The sequence below is a fragment of the Ranitomeya variabilis genome, chromosome 2 (genome assembly GCF_051348905.1).
Source record: "Ranitomeya variabilis isolate aRanVar5 chromosome 2, aRanVar5.hap1, whole genome shotgun sequence".
Lineage (NCBI taxonomy): Eukaryota > Metazoa > Chordata > Amphibia > Anura > Dendrobatidae > Ranitomeya > Ranitomeya variabilis.
Window position 1 is genome coordinate 1,101,833,975 of NC_135233.1, and position 16,663 is coordinate 1,101,850,637.

General features: G+C 42.0%; 1 protein-coding gene across 3 annotated transcripts in view; it reads right to left on the reverse strand.

Annotated features, from left to right (window-relative positions):
• LOC143810238 (adhesion G-protein coupled receptor F3-like) overlaps window positions 1-16,663 on the reverse strand; it is a 41,957-nt gene that overhangs the window by 21,873 nt on the left and 3,421 nt on the right. For 2 of the 3 annotated variants that reach the window (XM_077293105.1, XM_077293106.1), the window contains exons 2-4: window positions 13,735-13,776; window positions 1,286-1,339; window positions 1,066-1,103 (exon numbers count right to left, since the gene is read on the reverse strand). In XM_077293105.1, coding sequence (XP_077149220.1) covers window positions 1,080-1,103; window positions 1,286-1,339; window positions 13,735-13,776 — 120 coding nt within the window. In that variant the 3' untranslated portion in view covers window positions 1,066-1,079. The remainder of the gene's footprint in view (window positions 1-1,065; window positions 1,104-1,285; window positions 1,340-13,734; window positions 13,777-16,663) is intronic. The other variant, XM_077293104.1, reaches the window with a different exon arrangement.

Genomic DNA, 16,663 nt, shown 5'->3' on the forward strand with positions numbered 1-16,663 from the left:
GATACTTTCCGATATCGGAAAGTATCGCTCAACACTAGTCTAGAGTAATTTAACCTTCTCTAGTTTAGTGTAATATATTCTAATCTAAGCAAGTCTATACTAATCTATTTAACCTACCCTAGTATAATGTATTCTAATTTACTCTAGTCTACTATATTCTAACCTACTCTAGTCTAGCCTAAGCAATTATATCATACTGTATCTTAATATATTCCAGTCTAATCTATTTTAATATACTTTAGTCAAGTCTAATCTACTCTAACCTATTTTAGTCTAGTCTAATCTATTCTAACTTATTGTAGTCTATCCTACTCTAGTTTAATCTATTCCAACTTACTCTAGTAGAGTATAAACTTGTTTAATCTAGTGTAGTCTAGACTAATCTATTCTAACCTACATTAGTCTAATCTAATTTCAGTTTAGTCTGTAGCCACTAAGCCTGACACCCCAATGTTTGCTCACTATGTCCTATATCAGTGATGGGGAAAGGAGCATCAAGTTCCTTATTTGGTAGATATGGGTCATATGGAAAAGAGAAGCGGACTTTGATTAAGAAATTTCCGACCTTTGATCACAGATATTGCGATATTAACAAATACTGGAAAGGACGACAGCTCACGGGTGGAGGGTCTTTTACTTTAGGGATTGGGATTTTAGATGGTGAAGGGGTGGGTGTTTTGCTGAATATAGACATATCATGGATTTTTATTTTAAGGTCTAACACCACCAAAAACCTCAGAAATAACTGCACTAACGAACCACCTGTCCTCACACTGTACTCATGGACTTCCAGGAAGCTGAGACACCAGGAGCTCTTTGTTAGGGCCCTCACACTACCGGCCCTTAGTTGGCCCTGTCCAGCCGGTGACATGGAGGAAACACTGAGGTCAATGTTCTAGTAAAATATCAATTCGGACCTTGAAGTTTCCTACAAATCACAGGCAACAACTGGTCTCCTGTACCTCAGCATCCTGGATGCCAACCACAGCTGGTCGCATCTCTGGATCTTTCTGGACGTCCACCTCTGCATTATTTTAGGGGGGTGGTATGCTGAGGTTCACTTACCATCTCCTGGATCCTTAATAGGAGCTGACGGTTGTAGCCTGGAGGAAAGTGTCACAAAAATATCAGTATGAGAAACAATATCAATACAAGCGCACCTCCAACCACCACTGGCGTGAAATGTGGCACTTGGCGGGAGGTGGGTGCACATCTATAATATTCACTCATTGCTATTTCTTTCGGAAGCCCCCCGGGTCTGACATTGTATCAGTATCTAGCTTACCGTGCTGCTGAATATGGGGGTCTTTGACATCCTCTTCTTTATCATATCCATCACCTGGAACATAAAATGCACATTACACTAAATATTTGTAATTCTAGTCTAGACTTAATCTACTCCAACATGAGCAAATCTAAGCTAAACTAATTAAATGAAGTCTAATTACATCTAGTGTAGTCTGGTTTAATGGTCTAGCCTAATCTAGCGTAAATGGGGATCTGGAAACCCCAAATACGACCAAAGATCCAGTCATGATTTGGATTAATAGTGTTATTGAACACTGATTGATATGATGCTGCTATATACCATTCTTTGTGCTCTATATCCTAATCTAGTATAGTCTGGTCTAATAGTCTAGTCTAATCTAGTGTAGTCTGATCTAATAGTCTAGTCTAATCTAGTATAGTCTGGTCTAATAGTCTAGTCTAATCTAGTGTAGTCTGATCCCCATAGAATGTAAGTCCGCAAGGACAGGGTCCTCTCCCCTCTGTACCAGTCTGTCATTGTAAATTTGTTTACTGTTAACGATATCTATAACCCTGTATGTAACCCCTTTCTCATGTACAGCACCATGAAATTAATGGTGCAATATAATCTAGTGTAGTCTGATCTAATAGTCTAGTCTAATCTAGTGTAGTCTGGTCTAATAGTCTAGTCTAATCTAGTGTAGTCTGATCTAATAGTCTACTCTAATATAGTGTAGTCTGGTCTAATAGTCTAATCTAGTATAGTCTGGTCTAATAGTCTAGTCTAATCTAGTATAGTCTGGTCTAATAGTCTAGTCTAATCTAGTGTAGTCTGATCTAATAGTCTAGTCTAATCTAGTGTAGTCTGATCTAATAGTCTAATCTAGTATAGTCTGGTCTAATAGTCTAATCTAGTATAGTCTGGTCTAATAGTCTAGTCTAATCTAGTATAGTCTGGTCTAATAGTCTAGTCTAATCTAGTGTAGTCTGATCTAATAGTCTAGTCTAATCTAGTGTAGTCTGATCTAATAGTCTACTCTAATATAGTGTAGTCTGGTCTAATAGTCTAATCTAGTATAGTCTGGTCTAATAGTCTAGTCTAATCTAGTGTAGTCTGATCTAATAGTCTACTCTAATATAGTGTAGTCTGGTCTAATAGTCTAATCTAGTATAGTCTGGTCTAATAGTCTAGTCTAATCTAGTATAGTCTGGTCTAATAGTCTAGTCTAATCTAGTGTAGTCTGATCTAATAGTCTAGTCTAATCTAGTGTAGTCTGATCTAATAGTCTACTCTAATATAGTGTAGTCTGGTCTAATAGTCTAATCTAGTATAGTCTGGTCTAATAGTCTAGTCTAATCTAGTATAGTCTGGTCTAATAGTCTAGTCTAATCTAGTGTAGTCTGATCTAATAGTCTAGTCTAATCTAGTATAGTCTGGTCTAATAGTCTACTCTAATATAGTGTAGTCTGGTCTAATAGTCTAATCTAGTATAGTCTGGTCTAATAGTCTAGTCTAATCTAGAGTAGTCTGATCCCCATAGAATGTAAGTCCGCAAGGACAGGGTCCTCTCCCCTCTGTACCAGTCTGTCATTGTAAATTTGTTTACTGTTAACGATATCTATAACCCTGTATGTAACCCCTTTCTCATGTACAGCACCATGAAATTAATGGTGCAATATAATCTAGTGTAGTCTGATCTAATAGTCTAGTCTAATCTAGTGTAGTCTGATCTAATAGTCTAGTCTAATCTGGTGTAGTCTGATCTAATAGTCTAGTCTAATCTAGTGTAGTCTGATCTAATAGTTTAGTCTAATCTAGTGCAGTCTGGTCTAATAGTCTAGTCTAATCTAGTGTAGTCTGATCTAATAGTCTAGTCTAATCTAGTGTAGTCTGATATAATAGTCTAGTCTAATCTGGTGTAGTCTAATCTAATAGTCTAGTCTAATCTAGTTTAGTCTGATCTAATAGTTTAGTCTAATCTAGTGCAGTCTGGTCTAATAGTCTAGTGTAATCTAGTGTAGTCTGATCTAATAGTCTAGTCTAATCTAGTGTAGTCTGATATAATAGTCTAGTCTAATCTAGTGTAGTCTGATCTAATAGTCTAGTCTAATCTAGTGCAGTCTGGTCTAATAGTCTAGTCTTATCTGGTTTAGTCTGATCTAATAGTCTAGTCTAATCTAGTGTATTCTGATCTAATAGTCTAGTCTAATCTAGTGTAGTCTGATCTAATAGTCTAGTCTAATCTAGTTTAGTCTAATCTAATAGTCTAGTCTAATTTAGTTTAGTCAGATCTAATAGTCTAATCTAGTGCAGTCTGGTCTAATAGTCTAGTGTAATCAGTGTAGTCTGATCTAATAGTCTAGTCTAATCTAGTGTAGTCTGATATAATAGTCTAGTCTAATCTAGTGTAGTCTGATCTAATAGTCTAGTCTAATCTAGTGCCGTCTGGTCTAATAGTCTAGTCTAATCTGGTTTAGTCTGATCTAATAGTCTAGTCTAATCTACTGTAGTTTGATCTAATAGTCTAGTCTAATCTAGTGTAGTCTGATCTAATAGTCTAGTCTAATATAGTTTAGTCTGATCTAATAGTCTAGTCTAATCTACTGTAGTTTGATCTAATAGTCTAGTCTAATCTAATGTGGTGTAATCTGATCCCCTATAGACTAGTCCAATCTAGTGCAGTCTAATCTAATATAATCTAGTCTCATCTAGTGTAGTCTGATCTAATAGTCTAGTCTAATCTAATGTGGTGTAGTCTGATCCCCTATAGACTAGTACAATCTAGTGCAGTCTAATCTAATATAATCTAGTCTCATCTAGTGCAGTTAAACAATCAGGTCTTGTATAATATGATCTAATATAGTCTAGTTTAATCTAATATAGCCTAATCTAGTGTAATCTAGTATAGCGCAGTTAAAACAATCAGGTCAAGTATGACATGATCTAGTGTATTCTAATCTAATATAGTCTCATCTAACTTAAGGTACCTTCACACGAAACGACGCTGCAGCGATAGCGACAACGATGCCGATCGCTGCAGCGTCGCTGTTTGATCGCTGGAGACCTGTCACACAGACCGCTCTCCAGCGACCAACGATGCCGACGTACCCGGGTAACCAGGGTAAACATCGGGTTGCTAAGCGCAGGGCCGCGCTTAGTAACCCGATGTTTACCCTGGTTACCAGCGTAAAATGTAAAAAAACAAACAGTACATACTTACATTCGCGTCCCCCGGCGTCCGCTTCCTGCAGTGACTGACTGACTGAGCGCCGGCAGTAGCAGGGCACAGCGGTGACGTCACCGCTATGCTGTGCTTTCACTTTCACTTTGCGGCGCTCAGTCAGTGTGGGAAGCAGACGCCGGGGGATGCGAATGTAAGTATGTACTGTTTGTTTTTTTTACATTTTACGCTGGTAACCAGGGTAAACATCGGGTTACTAAGCGCGGCCCTGCGCTTAGTAACCCGATGTTTACCCTGGTTACCAGTGTAAAATATCGCTGGTATCGTTGCTTTTGCTGTCAAACACAACGATACACGGCGATCGGACGACCACATAAAGTTCTGAACTTTATTCAGCGACCAGCGATATCACAGCAGGATCCTGATCGCTGCTGCATGTCAAACTAAACGATATCGCTAGCCAGGACGCTGCAACGTCACGGATCACTAGCGATATCGTTACAAAGTCGTTTCGTGTGGTGAAGGTACCTTAAGTCTAATAAATATAGTTTAGTCTAACTACTGTTGTCTAGTTTATTCTAATTTAAACTTTTACAAGCCAGTGTAATCTAGACCTGATTATTTAACTGAACTAAATTAGACTAGATTATATTAGACTAGAGTATATTGGATTAGATAAGAATACACTATATACTGTAATCTAATGTATTCTTATCTAATCCAATATACTCTAGTCTAATATAATCTAGTCTCATTTAGTTCAATTAAAATAAACATGTAAACATTTGTGCACCTCTGGTCAAAATTACTGTTAATGTGAACAGTTAAGCAAGTTGAAGATGAAATCATCTCTAAAAAGCCTAAAGTTAAAGATGACACATTTCTTTTGTATTTTAGTAAAAGAAAATAAATATATTTTCATCTTTTACATTTTAAAAATTACAAAAAAAGAAAATTATATAAGGATAAAAGGAAAAATATATTGCCTCCCCTCCTCCCGAGGGAGCCAATGCACAACGCGCGTCGGGGCTTTTGTTGATTCGCACAGGCACATCAACATACGATGTCATCATAATACATTTTTTGAACTGCCCTCATACTAACATCTCTCCATGGCCTGTGTCGCTGACTATTTTTCATTGTTATAATTGTACTGGGAGTTCCCCACATTAAAGACCATGGTCCTTCTTTCTGTCCTAAATTCTAACTATTTCTGCATAATTTAATAAAAGGTAGTCTAATCTAATCTAGTTTCATCTAAAATAGTCTAGTTTAATCTACTGTATTCTAGTCTAAATAAGTTTAATCTGAAATACTTTAGTTTAATGTGTTATAGCCTAGTTAAATCTATTATAGCCTAGAGATCAATTGATTGTAGTCTTGTCTTGTTTAAAATAGTATAAATAAAAAAGCTATATATATATATTATTGTCTAATCTAGCACAATCTAGTCTAAACTAATGTAGGCTACTATAATACAGGGTATTTAAAATAGTATGACCTAATGTAGTCTAGTTTTATTAAATATAGTGTAATCTACTTTAGTGAAATCTATTATTTTCTAATATAGTCTAGTCTGGACTATTGTAGTCTAGTCTACTTTACATAATCTGGTCTATTTTAGTGTAGACTAGGCTTATTTTATCAAGTGCAGTCAAGAATCAGATCTAGTCAAATATAATCTGATCTAGTACAGTCCAGTCTAATGTCATATAGTTGAGTCTAATGTCGTGTAGTATAACCTTCTTTTATCAAGTGTACACAAGATAATGATAACTAGTCTAGTGTAATCTTGCCTAATATAGTCGAATGTAATATAATATCATCCGATCTAATGTAGTCAAGATAACCAGATTTAGTGCATTTTAATATAGTCAAATCTAGTGTAGTCTAATATAATGTAATACAGACCAGTGTAGTCTAGTCTGGTCTACTCTAATAAAGTCTAGTATAATCTAGTGTAGTCGAAATAGCCAGATTTAGTCAGTTTTAATCTAGTCTAGTTTAGTTTAATATGGTCCAGTCTCATCTAGACTAATATAGTCTAGTGTAAACTATTATAATTTATCTTAATCTAGAGTAATTTAGTCTAGCCTAGGTAGTCCTGGTAGACATATATAAACTAATGTCATATATTTGCAAAGGTATTCACCCCACCTTACCGTTGTACCAATCTTGTTACATTACAACCTGTGTGTAAGTATCTTTGTGATTCAATTTCTGTGTGATGCATCAGCAGCACTAAATAGTTTGAGTTGGTGAAGTGAGAAAAATATAGACAAAAATTAAATGTATGGGATCAAATAGCTAAAAATTGGCATTTGCATATGTATTCACCCCTTTTGCAATGAAGTCTCTAAAAATTTCTGGATCAAGCAATTCCTTTCATAAGTCCCATGCTTAGTGACAGGACGCCCGTCTCCCTGTGTGCAATCTACGTGTCACATGGTCTGTCAATATATACACTTTTACCATTTCTGAAAGGCCTCAGAGTCTGTAAGGCTGGTTTCACACTTGCGTTTTTGTCTGCAGCGTTTTTTGCACAAAAAACGCATGCGTTTTTTTCCCCTATATTTAACATTGAAAACGCATGCGTTTTTTTGCACATGCGTTTGGTCGCGTTTTCAAACGCATGCGTTTTTTGTCTGCATGCGTTCATTTTCAAAAATGCTACCTGCAGTATTTTCTTGCGCGTTTTTTTGCCGCGAAAAAACGCATGCGTTTTTTCGCGGCAAAAAAATGCATTGCTGTCTATGTAAACGCATGCGTTTTTAAGCACATGCGTTTGTTTGCGTTAAAAACGCATGCGTTTTTATAGAAAAAAAACAGAAAACACACTGAAAAGCCACCCACCACCATCAAGGTGATAAAGGGATCCAAACCCTAACCCTAATCTACCCCTAACCTCACCCCTAACCGTTTAATGAACATTTTCTGACAGTCATTGCCACGTATTTAAGTGCCACGTATCATGTATTTCAGTGCCACGTGTGCCACGTGCCACGTATTTAAGTGCCATGTGCCACATATTTAAGTGCCACGTGCCACGTATTAAAGTGCCACGTGCCACGTATTTAAGTGCCACGTATTTAAGTACCACATATTTAAGTGCCACGTGCCACGTATTTAAGTGCCACGTATTTAAGTGCCACGTGCCACGTATTTAAGTGCCACGTGCCACGTATTTAAGTGCCACGTGCCACGTATTTAAGTGCCACGTATTTCAGTTGCACGTATTTCAGTGCCACGTATTTCAGTCACGTTTAGGGTTAGGGTTAGGGGTAGGGTTAGGGTTAGGGTTTTCTTGTGTTTTCTTGTGTTTTCTTGTGTTTTTCTATAAAAACGCATGCGTCTAAAAAACGCATGCGTTTTACCGCGTTTACATGCGTTTTTCACACATGCGTTTTTTTTAAAAACGCATGCAGATAAAAACGCAAGTGTGAAACCAGCCTAACACCATTAAGAAGAGGCACAACTAACCTAACCACACCATGAAAACCAAGGAGATCTGCAAACACCACCATGAAAACCAAGGAGATCTCCAAACACCACCATGAAAACCAAGGAGATCTATAAACAACACCACGAAGACCTAACAACACCATGAAGACCAACGAGATCTCCAAACAACACCAAGAAGATCAAGGAGATCACCAAACACCATCAAGAAGACTAAGGAGTTCTCCAAACGACACCATGAAGGCCAAGGCGATCTCCAAACAGCACCATGAAGACCAAGGAGATCTCCAAACAGCACCATGAAGACCAAGGAGATCTCCAAACAGCACCATGAAGACCATGGAGATCTCCAAACAGCACAATGAAGACCAAGGGGACCTCTAAACAGCACCACGAAGACCAATGAGATCTCCAAACAGAACCATGAAGACCAAGGAGCTCTCCAAACAAGGCAGGAACAAAGTTGTTGAGAAATACAAGTCAGGGTTTGGTTATAAAACATATCCCAATCTCTGATGATTCTCCAGAGCACCATCAAATCCTTTATCATCAAATGGAAAGAACATGGCACAACAACAAACCTGCCAAGAGTCCGGGCAAGGGGAGCATTAATCAGAGAGGCAGCACAGACACCAAAGGTAACCTAATCTAGGTTGAGTAGTTTTATTTAATAGTATCTGTCAGGAACATGAGGTATTTGATTGTGTATTATCGCGCACACTGAGATCTGATACATCCAAGAACAGAGAACCGACACGCTGTGGGCCAAAAAATAGTTTTCATATTCTAAGAAAAGGGGAGGTTTCTGCCCCTAAGTGATGTCACCGCAGGGGGAGTGCCTGGGTTTTAGGCTAAGAAACAAGTAGTGAAGCGAGCAGTTTTCTGGAGTCTTTTGTCTGGGGTGTAGCTGCTGGTCAGATGTATGATGTGCGGCGCCCCAGGGTCCTGGTCGTCGCAGTGGTATTGCTTTCCTCTCGGGGAGAGTGATGCTACGTTTGGAGGCAAAGAAGGATAACTGCATCCAGATATCACAAACATGCAACACATTTCACACTCCAGGCCACCAGGGGGAGCTTCTGCTCCTATTTATTAGGTCACTCCCCAGATAGGTAAAACTGGCCGCCTGTAGGGAAAGTTAGTCAGTTGCTGGCTGAGCTGAGCTCAGTTAGTTGGACCCTGACAGGGGTGGGATCCTGTCAGTGAACGAAGTAGAAAGGACACGGAGCTGTGCATGCTCTCAGAGCTGCAGCTCCTGGGAAGAGACATCGAAGGCAGAACTGTATTGCAGTGAGCATGAAGGAAGTCGTAGCAAAGGAGAGGATACCAGAAGGGGACCAGCCCTGCACAGGCTGCCTCCTTCTGAGGCACAGAACCCCGGTAGCTGGCACACCGAGGGAGTAACGACCTTTATGCCTTGTTCTAGAGACCGGCTGGACAGCTAATTGCAAGTTACCTGTCCGCCCTACACCCAGGAGGCACGGTGGCAACCAATGGAGGCCCTGTCATGCTAGAGTCCCTATAAACAGCCTCAAGCCACCAATCATAGGGGTTTGTCCTATCCTATATGGGGGACAGAGAGAAAGACACTAGATCTGTGAGGACATTATTATTATTATTATTATTTATTTACAAAGCACCATTGATTCCATGGTGCTGTACATGAGAAGGGGTTACATACAAGTTACAGATATCACTTACAGAAAACAAACTAACAATGACAGACTGATACAGAGGGGCGAGGACCCTGCCCTTGTGGGCTTACATTCTGCAGGATTAAGGGGAAGGAGACAGTAGGTTGGGGGTTTCAGGAGCTCCGGTGTTGGTGAGGCGGTAGCTTCGGTGGTGATGAGGAGGCAGCGGGGTCAGTGCAGGCTGTAGGCTTTCCTGAAGAGATGAGTTTTCAGGTTCCGTCTGAAGGATCCGAATGTGGTGGATAACCGGACGTGTTGGGGCAGAGAATTCCAGAGGATGGGGGATATTCGGGAGAAGTCTTGGAGGCGATTGGATGAGGAACGAATAAGTGTGGAGGAGAGAAGGAGGTCTTGGGAGGACCGGAGATTACGTGAGGGAAGATATATGGAGATTAGTTCAGAGATATATGGAGGAGACAGGTTATGGATGGCTTTGTAGGTCAGTATTAGTAATTTGAACTGGATACGCTGAGGGAATGGGAGCCAGTGAAGAGATTTGCAGAGGGGAGAAGTGGAGGAGTAGTGAGGAGAGAGATGGATTAGCCGGGCAGCAGAGTTAAGGATGGACTGGAGAGGTGCAAGGGTGTTAGCAGGGAGGCCGCAGAAAAGGATGTTGCAGTAGTCAAGGCGGGAGATGATGAGGGCATGCACAAGCATTTTAGTAGATTGAAGGTTGAGGAAAGGACGGATTCTTGAGATATTTTTGAGCTGGAGGCGACAGGAGGTGGAAAGCGCTTGGATGTGCGGTTTGAAGGACAGGGCAGAGTCGAAGGTTACTCCGAGGCAGCGGACTTCCGGTACGGGGGAAAGCATGATGTCATTGATTGCGATAGATAGGTCGGGTAAGGAAGATATGTGGGATGGAGGAAAGATGATGAGTTCGGATTTGTTCACATTGAGTTTGAGGAAGCGAGAGGAGAAGAAGGAGGATATGGCTGATAAGCACTCTGGGATTCTGGACAGCAGAGCGGTGACGTCTGGGCCAGAGAGGTAGATCTGGGTGTCATCAGCATAGAGGTGGTACTGGAATCCATGGGACTTTATGAGTTGTCCCAAGCCGTGTATAGATTGAGAAGAGTAGGGGTCCTAGAACAGAGCCTTGGGGGACTCCAACAGAGAGAGGGTGGGATGAGGAGGTAGTGTGGGAGTGGGAGACGCTGAAAGTGCGGTTGGAAAGGTACGAGGCGATCCAGGATAGGGCGAGATCTTTGATGCCAAAGGAAGAGAGGATCTGTAGTAGGAGGCAGTGGTCAACTGTGTCAAAAGCAGAGGACAGGTCTAGAAGGAGGAGTACAGAGTATTGTCCAGTAGCTTTGGCGGTAAGTAGGTCGTTAGTGATTTTGGTCAGGGCCGTCTCAGTTGAGTGGTGGGGGCGGAAACCAGATTGTAGATTGTCGAACAACAAGTTAGATGAGAGGTGGGAGGAAAGTTCAGCGTGGACGTGCTGCTCCAGGAGTTTGGAAGCGAATGGGAGCAGCGATATTGGGCGATAGCTGGACATGGCAGTTGGATCGAGGGTTGGCTTTTTAAGGATAGGCGTGATTGTGGCATGTTTGAACGCAGAAGGGAAGGTGCCAGAAGTTAGTGATAGGTTGAACAGGTGGGTTAGGGATGGGATAAGTGTGGTGGTGAGGTTGGGGAGGAGGTGGGATGGGATGGGGTCGAGCGCACAGGTGGTGAGGTGCGATTTGGAGAGGAGACAGTTAAGCCCCCGCTCAGTGATGTTGGATAGGGATGTTATGGGGTTTGGGCATTGGTCTGGTATACAAAGGGGTTGTGGTGGTTGAACAATGAAGACTTGTCTTGTTTGGTCGATCTTATTTTTAAATTGTGTGGCAAAGTCCTCAGCAGAGATGAGGGAGGTTGGAGGGGGCAGTGGGGGGCGAAGGAGGGAGTTAAAGGTTTTGAATAACTGTTTGGGGTTGTAGGATAGGGAAGATACGAGGGTTGTGAAGTAGGCCTGTTTAGCAGAGGTGAGAGCAGATTTAAAAGTGAGTGTTGCCTGTTTGAATGCAGTGAAATCGTCTTGCAAGTGTGTTTTCTTCCAATGCCGCTCCGCAACCCTGGACACTTGCCGGAGCTTTTTAGTGGTGTTATTGTGCCAAGGTTGTCTATAGATAAGTCGCACTCTGCCATGGACGAGAGGGGCAACCATGTCAATAGCTGACGTGAGAGTGGCATTGTGACACATTATATTCACATTATGTGAAGCCTTAGGCAGTAAGGAACTACAACACTGCAGCGCAAGGGAAGGCTACTGATTTCCACCTGGACAAGGGAACTCTGGACTTGCCTCCAAAGCGGCCGGACTCTGCCTGCCCTGTGATCTGTTGCCCTGGACTGTGGATGCTGAAGTCTTCAGTAAAGGCAAAGAGACTGCAAACATGTGTCCTTGTTCTTCTCTGTGCCTCTCACCATCCACCATCTACACACCGGGAAGCCCTGGGGATACACTTCACCTGTGGGAAGGTATACCATCTAGCTGCCATAACATCACCCCAGAGGACCCCTTAAAGCAGCGTCGGTCACCCTGACTGAATACCACAGGTGGTGTCACAAACATTCCCGTTAAAGACCTTTTCCCTTTTACACGGACGTCCCAGGGCCATGGACCAGGTCAGCCACCGTGACATCCCCCTGTGAACCGAAGGACCCGGTACCGAGTACCCCACAGCCCCATGGGGCGCTCCAGATGCATCTGGATATATGGTCATCCTTCTCCTCCACAGCCCATGGCCAGACATGAAATGAAATGATCTGAATGACCTGTAAGTGCTTTTTTCAACTTTAATCCCATTTTATTTGTAATTGTATGGTACACATGATTTGCCTTCTTTATAATATCTTTTTATACTTTGTAAACACTGCCTTCTTTTTTTTGGAATAAAATATAAAATTACTAGCTTGTCTCTCCTTGCTCTAAACAAACTGTCGCGTCCTCTGAAGTGAATTACGCTACTGATTTGGGTTGGCTCCTGACCCGTTAATCGGCGCTGGTGGCAGCATACTTTGTCCTGTGCAATCGGCCGTCTTTGCAGCGACCTGTGGCGTTGATAGTTATTGTTCCCGCCTGTGTGGGAGTAGTTATATCGCCCTCGCTGCAGCGTGCCCTATAGCCAGTACATAGCAGGCAGCGTTCCTGGCGACTAATTACCCTAGGTGCAGTACCTAATCTGACCTGAGGGTAAGGGGAAGCCAGAGAGCTGCAAGTTTCAAACCGGAACTGGGAAGCGGGATATAGATAAATCCCCTTCAGAAGGAACCAGGGGCAACCAGACAACCCCGGTTTGGGACAAATTGGTGTGAGTGGTGGGGATGATTAAGGTATCTTCCCACGTAAACCGTGACAGATTGGTGGTGATCCCGGTGGGATCCGTGACATATTGGTGGCAGCACGGTGGGATCCGTGACAATATCTATTCTTATTTCTATTTATTTAAATATTTCAGATCTCATCTAATCTAATTCAGTATGTTTTTTTTTTACTCAGTCCACTTCTGTTGGTCTCTAAACTAGTCTAATTGAATATAGTCTACTTTAGTTTAGTCTTGTCTGTAAATCTCATCTTGTCTATAAATATAGTCTAAACTGTTTTTTATTTTGCTTTGTTCTGGCCCAAGGTAATCCAGGGTGCTTTACTGAAATCTACTTCAGTCTAGATTAATACATTTTAATTTAGTTTTGTGTAATTGAACTAATCACAGCCTGATGTCTAATCTATTTTATACTAATAAATCTAGTGTAATCTAGTCTATTTTAGTCCAGTCTCATTTTTATTTCAAGTAGTGTAGTAAAAAAAAAAAGTTTAATGTCATATTTTTTAATCTAGTTTTGCCTAATTTAATCTAGTCTAATTGTATCTAGTGCAGTAAAGTTAGTCTGAATTACTTTGTAGTTTAGTCTAATCTGATTGGTCTTGTAATTGTTTAATCTAAATTATGGAGGAGAGACGATCAAGACCTTTGGTTAAACTCCAAAAATATAATTTGGAGAATGGGGAAGGAGGATGGAGAGAAGAAAAGGATGGACAGGTGAAGAATTGATGATCTTGGTAACGAATGACTATAGCATAAAACATAATACAACTGAAAATCAGTACAATATACAGCAAGTAAAATCAGAGGAGTAAAAGTAGACGACATAAGGCCACTTACCTTCTTATCAAGCAAACAGCCAAAAATAAATATGAAAAACCCCTGCGGGAGAGAAGAAGAGATCAGGACAACAGATCTCCATAAAGTCATGGACGTCTATAGTTACGATCAGTTACATTTGAAGATAAAATGGTGATGTATCTACAACTTAGGGTCAATCCATAACATACATATTAACTCTCGCTATGTTTTTAGCACAGATTTTAACTTGTTAATAAATAAATGAAAAAAACAAAAACAAACGACTTGGGGTCCCACTTATTTTTAATAACCAGCCAAGTGAAAGCCGGCAGCTGTGATCTGGTCTTATTATGCTGGGAAAAGGGCCAATATCTATTGATCTTCCCAGCCTATTAATATCAGCCCCCATCTGTCTGCTTTGCTGATTATTACATATGAAGTGGGGGAGGCCCAAAAAAAAAGGTCAGCTGGCGGCTGATATTAATAGGCTGGGAAGGTGCATGGATATTGGCCAGTTCACAGATGTCTGCTTTCCCTTGGCTGTTTATTAAAAATAGGGGGGGGCCTCACATTGTTTATTTCATTTATTTATTTATTTTACACTGTCACTCATTTGAACCACGTTGCCACCTGTGTTCCGGCGGTTATATAGGCTGGGTCACAGGTGGCGCTGGCCAATCACAGACACGCCAATACTTGGCATGTCTGTGATGGCACCAGAAGTGCCTACAGCTTAAAAGCTTGTTGATTGGCTGTGCTGCAGCCTTTCAACAAGCTTTATTAAGCATCCAAATTCCGAACAGTAACAAGGACTTCTGGGAGAAGTCCGTTTTTGGAGTTCTGCATTGGACACCAGGCGTCCGGTACAAACCCCGAACTTCACAGTTCGGGTTCGCTCATCTCTGTATAGGACACCCCTCACTGGTAATCACAGGTATCACAAGCTAGAGATATGGATTGATTGTAGATTGTAAAACTGGAGCTCGGACCATTAGGTAGACATATGACACATATTAAGAAACTAATCAGTAATTAATCAGAGTTAGAAACCAATATAACAATTCGGAGGATACAAGTTGTTACATAGTGGCATCATGCAAACATTGTAATCAGTAATATCTACCAACAGACGTCTAGAGTACAGTCACGGACAAAAGTTTTGAGACAGAAATTTTGGTTTTCACAAACTTTCCAGCTTCAATGTTTTTCCATGTTTTAATCAAATGTTTTTCGTGGTTTACTGAATATGCAAATTACCTCTTCATAGAGGAAGGGGACTTGACCTATAGTGCCACCTATTGGGGGCAGTAATCCTAAAAGTCAATATTGACCCTTTAAACGAGCCTTGCCACATGTCTAAAGGTACCTTCACACTCAACAACGTTACAACGAGAACGACAACGATCCGTGACGTTGCAGCGACCTGGATAGCGATCTCGTTGTGTTTGACACGCAGCAGCGATCTGGATCCCGCTGTGATATCGCTGGTCGGAGCTAGAAGTCCACAACTTTATTTCGTCGCTGATCACCCGCTGTCATCGCTGGATCAGCGTGTGTGACGCCGACCCAGCAATGTGTTCACTTATAACCAGGGTAAATATCGGGTTACTAAGCGCAGGGCCGCGCTTAGTAACCCGATATTTACCCTGGTTACCATTGTAAAAGTTAAAAAAAAAAATAAACACTACATACTCACATTCTGATGGCGCGCTGCTGCCGAGAGCTTCCCTGCACTGAAGGTGTCAGCGCCAGCCGTAAAGCAGAGCACAGCGGTGACGTCACCGCTGTTACTGCCGGCAATGACACATTCAGTGCAGGGAAGCTCTCGGCAGCAGCGCGCCATCAGAATGTGAGTATGTAGTGTTTTTTTTTACTTTTACAATGGTAACCAGGGTAAATATTGGGTTACTAAGCGCAGCCCTGCACTTAGTAACCCGATGTTTACCCTGGTTACCCGAGTGCTGCAGGGGGACTTCAGCATCGTTGGTCGCTGGAGAGCTGACTGTGTGACAGCTCCCCAGCGACCACACAACAACTTACCAACGATCACGGCCAGGTCGTATCGCTGGTCGTGATCGTTGGTAAGTCGTTTAGTGTAACGGTACCTTTAGGATAACCAGAAACCAGAAACTCCATTTGCAAATACCTGATTTGGGAAGTTTCCCCTTCTGAGCACAAAACAAGAGATCCAATTTGGCTGTATGAGAGGCGTCTGATTGGAGACTGCCAAGCTGGTTTAAGTAGGAACATAGGCCATGCGTTACTCCCAAGGAAAATCAGTCTGAAGAGGCTTCATCACAGAAAACAACTTTGCTGGAAGTGCAGGAATTGGCCTACAGGGGACGGAGGTAAAATTGTTTTCTTTGATGAATCCCCTCAGACTGTTTGGGACGTCTGGAAGAATGATCATCTGGAGAAGGAAAGGTGACACTACCATAAGTCCTGTGTCAGCCAGCAGTAAAGCCTAAAGGTACCGTCACACTAAACGATATCGCTAGCGATCCGTGACGTTGCAGCGTCCTCGCTAGCGATATCGTTTAGTTTGACACGCAGCAGCGATCAGGATCCTGCTGTGATGTCGCTGGTCGCTGAATAAAGTCCAGAACTTTATTTGGTCGTCCGATCGCCGTGTATCGTCGTGTTTGACACCAAAAGCAACGATACCAGCGATGTTTTACACTGGTAACCAGGGTAAACATCGGGTTACTAAGCGCAGGGCCGCGCTTAGTAACCCGATGTTTACCCTGGTTACCAGCGTAAAAGTAAAAAAAACAAACAGTACATGCTCACCTGCGCGTCCCCCAGGGTCTGCTTCCTGCTCTGACTGAGCTCCGGCCCTAAAGTGAAAGTGAAAGCACAGGCTGTTAGGGCCGGAGCTCAGTCAGTGTCAGGAAGCGGACGCCGGGGGACGCGCAGGTGAGCATGTACTGTTTGTTTTTTTTACTTTTACGCTGGTAACCAGGGTAAA